This window comes from Bison bison, unplaced genomic scaffold, assembly GCF_000754665.1.
Source record: "Bison bison bison isolate TAMUID 2011002044 unplaced genomic scaffold, Bison_UMD1.0 scf7180017864484, whole genome shotgun sequence".
NCBI classification, from domain to species: domain Eukaryota; kingdom Metazoa; phylum Chordata; class Mammalia; order Artiodactyla; family Bovidae; genus Bison; species Bison bison.
Window position 1 is genome coordinate 566,953 of NW_011495044.1, and position 10,064 is coordinate 577,016.

The 10,064-nt window shown below is 44.7% G+C and overlaps 1 protein-coding gene across 1 annotated transcript in view; it reads left to right on the top strand.

Moving 5' to 3' along the window:
- The window catches only part of BFSP1 (beaded filament structural protein 1, filensin), a 48,183-nt gene that overhangs the window by 10,848 nt on the left and 27,271 nt on the right, over window positions 1-10,064 (top strand). Inside the window, exon 4 of the mRNA XM_010862793.1 lies at window positions 4,418-4,478. Coding sequence (XP_010861095.1) covers window positions 4,418-4,478 — 61 coding nt within the window. The remainder of the gene's footprint in view (window positions 1-4,417; window positions 4,479-10,064) is intronic.

A 10,064-nucleotide genomic window follows, 5' to 3' on the forward strand; every position in this document is an offset into this window, starting at 1 on the left:
GAGCTCCTGGATCTGACTGCACTTTAACAAGACCCCCCCCAGGTGATTCAGCATTTAAGTTAAACATTGAAGTTTCAAAAGTCCTGGTCCTGGGCAATGTGCCCCCTTTTGATAGAATGAATAATGCTTTAAAATCACCCTAAAAGCTGTTAAAAAAAAAAAGAAAAAGATGCTCAGCAATTTGTCAACATTTTTCCAGGTTATAAATGAGTGTGCACTTTGACTCAGCTGGGTGCTTCAGGGAATTTATCCTCGGATATTCTGTGTGTGCGTGTGCTAAGTCACTTCAGTGTAGTCTGACTCTCTATGACCCTATGGACTGTAGCCCGCCAGGCTCCTCTGTCCATGGAATCCTCCAGGCAAGAATACTGGAGTGGGTTGCCATTTCCTTCTCTGGGGAATCTTCCTGACCTAGGGATCGAGCCCGAAGCATTTCTTAATGTTTTCTGCATTTGGTAGGTGGGTTCTTTACCACTAGCGCCACTGGGCAGTTCCCTCTGATACTCAAGCAGGTGTCAAAGGACATGTCCACAAGGATATTCCCTGCAGCATGATCTCAGTAACTAAGACTTGGAACCTGAATGCCTGTTAATAGGAGTCAGGTTATGAAATTGTGCTTCATTCATGCAATGGAATTCTATGCAATTGTAAAAAAAAAATAGTGTGTTATTATTATCTATTTTAAAAAGACAGGGGGAGGCATAGAGATTTTTTGCTTGCAAAAGGACACAAGCACACACACAGAAACCTAACAACACTGCTTACCTATGAGGATAAGGGAGGACGAACAGAGGTAGAGGGAGAATTTTAACTTAACGTTTTCTGATGTCATTTAAAAAATTCTCTGACCATGTAAGAGATTTATATGTTTAAAAATTATATAAATTAATGAAAAAAATTCAGAGGTAGACCTGATCTGAGACCTCAAGTGGAGCCCAGGATTTCCATATTTAATGAGCTCCACTGGTAATTTCAGTGAACAGCCAGGTTTGAGAATCTCTGGTCTAGGGTAGCTGGAGAGTTTTCTTCAAATGTGCTCTGTGTTTGTATTACATATTCTCAGCCCCAGATGTGAACAGGTTATTCAGCATTGTATATCGAGCCTGTTTATCTGATCATAAGCATTCATTCCATCAGTCCTGCTGTTTCTGGTTTTCTTTCTTTTTAGCTGTGCTGTGTGGCATGCAGGATCTTAATTCCCTAACCAGGGACTGAACCTTTGGCCCCTGCAGTGGAAGTGTAGAGTCTTAACCATTGGACTGCCAGGAAAGTCCCTGTTTCTGGTTTTGATCCTGGAAGAAGGCACCAGAAAATCCCTATAGCTCTTCAAGGGAAAACTGAGGTTTGCAGAGGGCCTGTGGGTGGCAGGACTTGAACTTGGGTTTTTCGCCTGGAGGCTCACACCCTTTTCAGAATGCTGTGTCTTGGAGAGAAACCTTCCTTGGATGCCTGTGGAGTGAGGCCTTCACTCATATAAAGTTCATGTTACCTAAAGCAATGGAGGTGAATGTTGGTGAATGACACAAGGCAGCTCCATGGGTCATCTGGATACCCCAGATCCCCAGATGGCCTTTACCTAGGCCACAGTCCTTGGGTCACAGTCGGCTGTGATTTGACTGGGCAAGCATGACTCCTGGGAGCCCTCAATGGAGGGTGGCTGTGTTGAGTTTTCCTGATTTTACTTGATTCTGGGTTGTGTGTCCATCATGGAGCAGGCCCCTCAGGCTCTCTGATTTATTTGATAATTCTCATTAGTTTATTCCCTCCCAGTGCCCCCTTAGAGAAGTTTTGATAATTAAAATTGGGTAGTGAGATTAGAAAATCATTGTAAAAATTATACACATCTGTAGTACACTGGGGACATACACTGAGTTTGGTTTAATTCCAGAGGTGTGGTGATGACTAGCCAGAAATAGGTGAAATTAATGCAGAAACAGGAAGGTATATGCAGCCTTGTTAGGCATATTCTTTACCTGGATAGTTGTATAATTTCAAAATCAGGTCTTTAGCACATCAAAGAAAGGCTAAATAAAATAAAAACTATAAAACAAAACTACCAAAATACTATAAATACAATGATGCATACAAAATACAATGATGAGTCAATTATCCAAATTGCTGAAAGCTAAAATTAATTCTGTCAGTCAGACGATTGAAGCCAAAGTGGTTTTTTCCACCTTATGAATTCACTTCTATATTCACTTCTATGAATATATTATGAATTCTTACCATGAATTCTTTATAATGAGATCACCCGTCTTTAATATAATACCTAGACTTGTCTACAGCATGAAACTAGGTTAATATCTTGTTTATTAAGTATGTTTTAAACATTTTAAAAATTATTTTTTAAAAAGTATTTGGCTGTGTGCAGCATGTGGGATCTTAGTTCCCCCACAAAGGATCAAACCTGGGTCCCCTGCACTGAAGGTGTGGAGTCTTAATCACTGGACCACCAGGGAAATCCCTAAATATGTTTTTAAGGTATAGAAATTCTTGGATGTTTCTAGCAGGAAAAAGCAGTAAGAAAATTAAATTTTGTTAACAGTTTTATTTTTAAAGGGAATTAACTATTTAAAAAAAAAATCATTTCTGGCTTCATTAGAGCCACACAGAAAACAAACTGCTAAATGTGACATCCTGGTGTGAAAAGAAAAACTTATGCACATATATTTTGCTTACTGGTTACAGCTGAGCTTCTTGGATGGCTCTGGAGATGGGGACACTGAGAACAGTGTTCTTCCCTGAGGTCAGGACTTTTGATTTTGAGCTGCAGTTTCCCAGCACCTGTCAGTGTAAAGTCCTAACTTGAACCTGTGGCATGGGTGTGCAGGGATACAGAAAGCCAGGCTTTGTAGGTTGGGCTAAGTGCTGAGTAGGATTAGTTTCAACTACAAATAAATTCCAAGTTAACATTGGCTTATTCCAAGTGGAAGATTGTTTCTTTCTTGTGTAAGATCTGGGCTAGCAGTTTAGTATGGCACCCTAGGGTAATCAAGGCCCACAAGGCTGTGTGTGGCCTTCAAGAAGGCAGCATTGGTGTTTCAAGGGACAAGATGGAGGAAGGGATGTAGAAGGACATACCTACACCATCTCTTACCAAAGATATCTTCAAGTGGCCACAGGCATGCTTGCTTCCCATTGGTCAGGATTGAGTCACATGGCCACACTGAGCTGCAAGGAAGGCTGGGAAATGTAGTCTTTATTCTAGGCAGCCCTGTGGCTTCCAAACATGGCTTCCTATCTCCTATTAGGATGGATACTGGGGACAGCTTACAGGAAGTGAGGTGGGGGTCATTGCGGAAGGGGCTTTCTCTTTTTCTTCAGGGGATGAAATTCCCCCTAGAGGGAACCTTGTTCTGATCAGAATGATTTCTGGTGTTTCTCTGCTTCCTTGATCTTTAGCTTTTTTTTTTTTTTTTTTTTAGGACTCCAGGGAAGAAGCAGACTAGGAGAAAAAAAATACACGTGCTCCTAGCACTGGCGGCTTTCTTAATCTTGTGCATGCTTATAACTTTGGTGGTGTCCCCGCTCTACCCAGGCAGTGTGGTAGATGTGGCAGGCTCACATCTGAATCCTGACTCACCCCTCTATGTGTGAAGTCCTCCAGGAGCTGAGCCTGAGAAAGTTGTTTATTTGGGGGATGGTGTCAGGGAGCAGCAGTTGGGGAGTGGGGAAGTGAGGGAGGCAGGGAAAGACCAAGTGGTGCCTCATCCGGCAAGTTACCCTTTGTGACCACTGGCGCCCACCTGTGGGGTGGAGACCCCTTGTCTGTGGTCCCATCTGGGAGGGAGGGAGCCGGGGCGTGTGTGTCCCCACTCCGGAGCTTGCAGGCTGCTTCCAGGCTGACTGGCTCTTTGACCTGTCCAGTCTGCCCTGCCCCCCAGCCCAGGGGAGGCTCTGGGTGTGCAGAACGATTCTGACAGATGCTGAGGCTGTGAGTGAAGCGCCCAGAGCATCTACAGGGGCCTCGGGCCAGTTTCTCAACCTCAGTTTCCCCATCTTTCACATAGGGGTAACAGCAGCTGCTCTCTTCCAGGGTTTTGTAAGGATCAAAGGACACAGTCTAGAAAAGCTGTCTCAGGTGAATGAATACAATAGTATAGGATAGCCAGGTGAGGTCAGGGCAGTGGTGTTTGAGGCAGAACCTTAGGGCAGCCCCCAGGATTGTAACTGCGATCCTAGGGTGACAGCTGTGCTAAGGTCTGATTCCTGCATCCTTGGGTGGCTAGGAGGGGGTGCTGGGGGCTTGGGGCTGGGTCTCCATGTATGGCGCCCCCTATGTATACCATGGAGAAGGTTGGGAAAGGGTGAGTGGGCTCCGAAAGACAGCATCAGCTCCTGCTTCCCATAAAGAGAGGGCGCAGGACTCAGGCTGACTGAATGTCCCACTCTGCCTTCTGTGTCCCGTCTGCAGGTATGAAAATGAGTGTGAGTGTCAACTGCTGCTGAAGGAGATGCTGGAACGACTCAACAAGGTAAGCAGAACCGGACCTGGGGTTTGAGTAGATTCATGGTGGGATTGGCATCCCACTCCAGTACTCTTGCCTGGAAAATCCCATGGATGGAGGAGCCTGGAAGGCTGCAATCCATGGGGTCGCTGAGGGTTGGACACGACTGAGCGACTTCACTTTCACTTTTCACTTTCATGCATTGGAGAAGGAAATGACAACCCACTCCAGTGTTCTTGCCTGGAGAATCCCATGGATGGAGGAGCCTGGTGGGCTGCCGTCTATGGGGTCGCACAGAGTCGGACACGACTGAAGTGACTTAGCATAGCATAGCATAGCATAGCATAGCCTAGCATGGTGGGATTGAGCTAAGCGGCTGAACGATTGTTGTTCCACACGCCTCCTTTTTGTGTTCTTTCGAGACTCCTCCATGTCTTTTGGGGTCACTCTCCTTTTTAAAAAAGTTTTATTGAAGTACCGTTGATTTACAATGTTAATTTCTGCTGTACAGCAAAGTGACTCAGTTATACATATATGTACATTCTTTTTCATCTTCTTTCCCATTACGGTTTTAAGGATGAGGATGAGATGGTTGGATGGCATCACTGATTCAATGGACATGAGTTTGGGTAATCTCCGGGAGTTGGTGATGGACAGGGAGGCCTGGCATGCTGCAGTCCATGGGGTTGCAAAGAGTCAGACATGACTGCACGACTGAACTGAACTGAACTGATGGTTTTATGAGCTGTACAGTAGGACCTTGTTGTTTATCCTTCCTACGTATAATAATTTGCATCTGCGAATCCCAGCCTCCCAATCCATCCCTCCCCTCCCCCCACAACTTGGCAACAAGTCTGTTCTCTGTGTCTGTCTGCTGCCGTCCTTCATGGCTTTGTAACTTCAATGAAATCTTTGTGAGTGAGTGCACACACCCCCATGCACTCCTATCCCACAAGCTACACGAGCTTGTGAGAGATCTCTAGACAATGAAGCTCATTGCTTTGTTCGGCCATCAGGATGTCAGTGTCACAGAGGCTGGCTGTGGTTTGCACCAAACTTGGGAGAGGACTTGCTCCAGGCAGTAGTTACTTGGATCAGTGCTACCGTATCCTGTTAGCTAAGAGTCTTGAGAAGATTCCTCCCCGGGGAAAGTCCCACGAGAACAGAGGACGAAATTTCCTTTTCCCCTCAAACTCCTCACTCTCGAAGTATGAACTGTCTCCATGAGGGAGGTACCGGAGCTTAGGGGGAACTGTTCTCTGCCTGGGCAGTTTCCTTTTCTGGATCCTCCAGCATTTCCTAACTGACTGGATCTTTCTGCTGTAGCCAGGAGAGCTCGACTACCAGATAGCAGAGTGATCTTGGACTGCAGAGGTTATCCGTGGCCAATAGGTCTGAGCATGGTCCTTTTCTGATCATTTTGGAGCTCAAATGTCAGAAGGAAGGACCTACGGGGCCTGATGAGTTGAAGGGCTGCTTATTCAGGGTACTTGGCTGCTTTCACCTTCTCCTCTTCCCCACCCATAACCTCATTGCTGATAAAATCTGTCACCCTTCCCTGTTGCACCCAGATGTGGCCTTAAGAGTCTTCTCCAAATGGTTGCCATATGATCCAGCAATCTCACTCCTGGGCAAAACCATAATCCGGACAAAACCATAATTTGAAAAGATACATGCACCCCTATGTACATAGCAGCACTGTTCACAGTAGCCAAGACTTGGAAACAACCTGAATAGCCATCAACAGATGAATGAATAAAGCAGATGGATAAAGAAGCTGCTTCCCTGGTGGCTCAGCTGGAAAAGAATCTGCCTGCAGTGCGAGAGACCTGGGTTTGATCCCTGGGTTGGGAAAATCCCCTGGAGAAGGGAAAGGCTACCCACTCCAGTATTCTGGCCTGGAGAATTCCATGGACTGTATAGTCCATGGGATCCCTAAGACACAACTGAGCAACTTTCACATTCACACATATATACCATGGAATATTACTCAGTTATAAAAAATAATTAAATAATGCCATTTGCAGCAACATGGATGGACCTACAGATTACTGTACTAATCACGTAAGTCAGAAAGAGAAAGACGAATATCATATGATATCACTATATGTGGAACCTGAACTATGACACAAAGGAACATATCTATACAATAGAAACACACTCACAAATATAGAGACTTGTGCTTGTCAGGGAGAAGGAGCGTGGTGGTGGGATGGAGTGGGAGGTTGGGATTAGCAGATACAAACTATTGTATAGAGACTGGATAAGCAATAAGGTCCTGCTGTAGAGCACAGAGAACTATATTCAATATCCTGGGATAAACCATCATGGAAAAGAATATGAAAAAGAACACATTTATGTGTGTATAACTGAGTCACTTTGCTATGTAGCAGAAATTAACAGGTCCTGCTGTAGAGCTCAGGGAACTATATTCAATATCCTGGGATAAACCATAATGGAAAAGAATATGAAAAAGAACATATTTATGTGTATATAAGTGAGTCACTTTGCTATGCAGCAGAAATTAACAAAACATTGTAAATCAACTGCATTTTAATAAAATAAATTAAAAAAAGGTTCTTCTCCACATGGAACTCCAGGCAGGGACTTCAGACTGTCAGGGTTTGCTCAGTGTTGGTTACTAGTCCCCTGGCTTTGTCTGATCTCTGTTGTCCAGGACTATTCTGCCAGTTGGTGGGAGGGTCAGAACTACACTTGGGATACTGCGTGTTGCTTCGTGGATATCACCCACTGTGTGATTCTTCTGTGTCTGTCCATGTGTGAATGTCTGACATGTTGTCCAAGTCAGGACACTGAGTGAAGGAAATTTTAGTAATCACACATGTCGATTGATAGAAACTGGACGGTCTCAGGCCAATTGGGCAGGTGGGCACCCAGTCGTGAGCCCAGAGTTGGCAGGGAGGGTGTCCTGCAGAGGGGTCCTGTGCACACAGTTCAGTGACTGGCTGTGTGCTGAGCTGGGTTGGAAGTCTGAGTTGATTTGGGCCTTATTAGCCTTCGACTTCACTCAGCAGTTCGACTGACACCCATGGCTCATCCCCATTGTTTTTGGCAGAAATTCCAGGCTCCCAGGTGGGGCTACTGTTGTGTCCACAGGCCGAGGCCTCTGGGAACAGAGAAAGCTGACCGCCATCAGCTTTACGCACTTTTCAGCCCTTTCCCCGCGCCCCGAACGGCTCGCTCTGCTTTGTAATTGTCCTCACCGTAGGTAGGGCCCCCTCTGGACATGGCACTGAGGTTGTCGCCTGCCCTGCAGAGTGTCATCCTGGGCCTTCCTCAAAGAAGCAAGAGACAGAACTTAGTCCGTTTAACCTTTGGTGGCAAGTGATGCGACTTAAAAACAAGCTCAAACCTTCGATTTTTCTGCTATTACAAAAGCAGTGCGTATTCCCAGTAGACAAATAAGAAATAGAAAATGGAAAATAAGGGAAAGGCATTCCACCCTTTTCCCCGCTTCATTCTGTGACGTAGCGTGTGGACGGTTGGGATCTGAGTCCAGTGGGGATGTTATGAAGGTTCCGTGGGAGGATGGGACCAGGCAGTAGGGTGGGCGGGGGCCACACAGGCTTCGGCATGGCTGTTCCCGGGTGCAGGGGAGACCCTGCTCCCCGCAAGAGCTGTGCCGTCCAGAGCAGGAGGGTGGCCTGCTACTAGGACCCCTCACTCCACTGCGAGTGGCTTCCTCTCTCGGCACCTCAGTTTCTCCATCTGGAAAATGGGAACAATGCCGGTTCCCACCTCAAGAGCAGGTGTTTGTCTGCATGGCTGGTGAAGGTTCAGTGACACAATCGTAGATGTGACCTGCCTGCTACAGTTGTTACTGTAGGTCACCTGATACGATGGATACCAGCTTAGTTCTCTCTAGATGTGGCTGTGTAACCCCAGGGGAGTGGGAGTGTGTAGAGGGATAGCTTTGGAATTGCTGTGAATTTATTTTTGTGACTACCTTTTGTCTATAGCGGATGACATGAAAAAATTCTTTAAAAATGGCATTGAAATATGTATAATATCATATATGAAACGAGTCCCCAGTCCAGGTTCAATGCACGATACTGGATGCTTGGGGCTAGTGCACTGGGATGACCCAGAGGGATGGTATGCGGAGGGAGGAGGGAGGAGGGTTCAGGATGGGGAACACATGTATACCTGTGGCAGATTCATTTTGATATATGGCAAAACCAATACAATATTGTAAAGTTAAATAAATAAAAAAAAAGAAATGTTAGAAATAATTAAGGTAATGAAAAGATGTATTTATAACATCAACAACCTTGATGCCAAAATGAGAAAATTATCTGTAAAGTGATTTGACAGGGCTGGATCAAAAAATAGTTTTAAAACTATAAAAAAAAATTCTTTAAAAATTTTAAAAATTTAAGAAATTAAAAAAATTCCTTTTTAAATACATGTCAATAAACATGAATCAATTGGAAAAGAATACAGGGTGAATAGTAGATTTGGATGTGTCAGAAATCACGAACACAGGATGCAAATGCAGTGAATGGAGAGGTCCCTGCATCAGCTCTCGGAACCTCAGAACAGCCTTGAGGATTTTGGGTTTTTTACCCAAAAAAAGAGGTGGGATATCACATCTCTGTCAGGGCAGGAGCTCACCCTCACTGAATCTAAATGACTCAGAGTCCCCCATTCACTCTTGGTAGGTATGGACAGGGTCTTCCTTTATTTTTTCCATTAGCATTTAATTGTTTTGTTTTTTATTTTTAACTTTTTAATGAAGTAATAGTTGATTTTCAATATTATGTTAGTTTTAGGTGTACAGCATAGGGTTTCAGCATTTGTATAGGCTATGCTCCATTAGAAGTTACTAGAACTGACCTGATGATTTTTAAATAGTTGGGTTTGGCTAATCTCTAGGACTCATTGTTTTACATATATAAATGGTAAGGTGTAGACTTCAAGATTTCTCTTTAAAAAAAAAAAATTCCCAGAATCTTAAAATGCTGTAAGTTCTAGCTGAAGGCTTTCACTTGAAAACAGGGTAAAGAAATACCTAAAGCTGCCATGTGTGTTTTTCTGTGTGAGTCGTGAATCTTAAACATGTTTGGAAAAGAGCAAGAGGTGAGGGAGTTTAAGAGGTGAAAGCACTTTTGCTTTCAGGCCTACAAGCCTTCGTATGTACAAGAATTCCTCTGAGGCTGGGGATGAACTTCTGGAGAAGAGGAGAAGGATCTGGGAAGCAGAGTTTTGGAGGAGGCTGGTGGTGGAAGGCAGGAAGTTGGTTTTGTTTTTTTTTTGTTTTGGCCCAATCTGGGAGCACGTGGGATCTTAGTTCCCCTTAGTTCTCACAGGGGTTGAACCTGTGCCCCCTGCATTGGAAGTGTGGCAGCGTGGAGTCCTAACCTCTGGACCTCCAGGGAAGTCCCAGCAGCTGGTTTTTTTGTTTTTTTAAATTTTTTTAGTTGGACTGGTTTGGGTGTAGATACAGACAGTTGAAGCTCAACATTCAGAAAACTAAGATCATGGCATCTGGTCCCATCACTTCATGGGAAATAGATGGGAAAACAGTGGAAACAGTGTCAGACTTTATTTTGGGGGGCTCCAAAATCACTGCAGATGGTGACTGCAGCCATG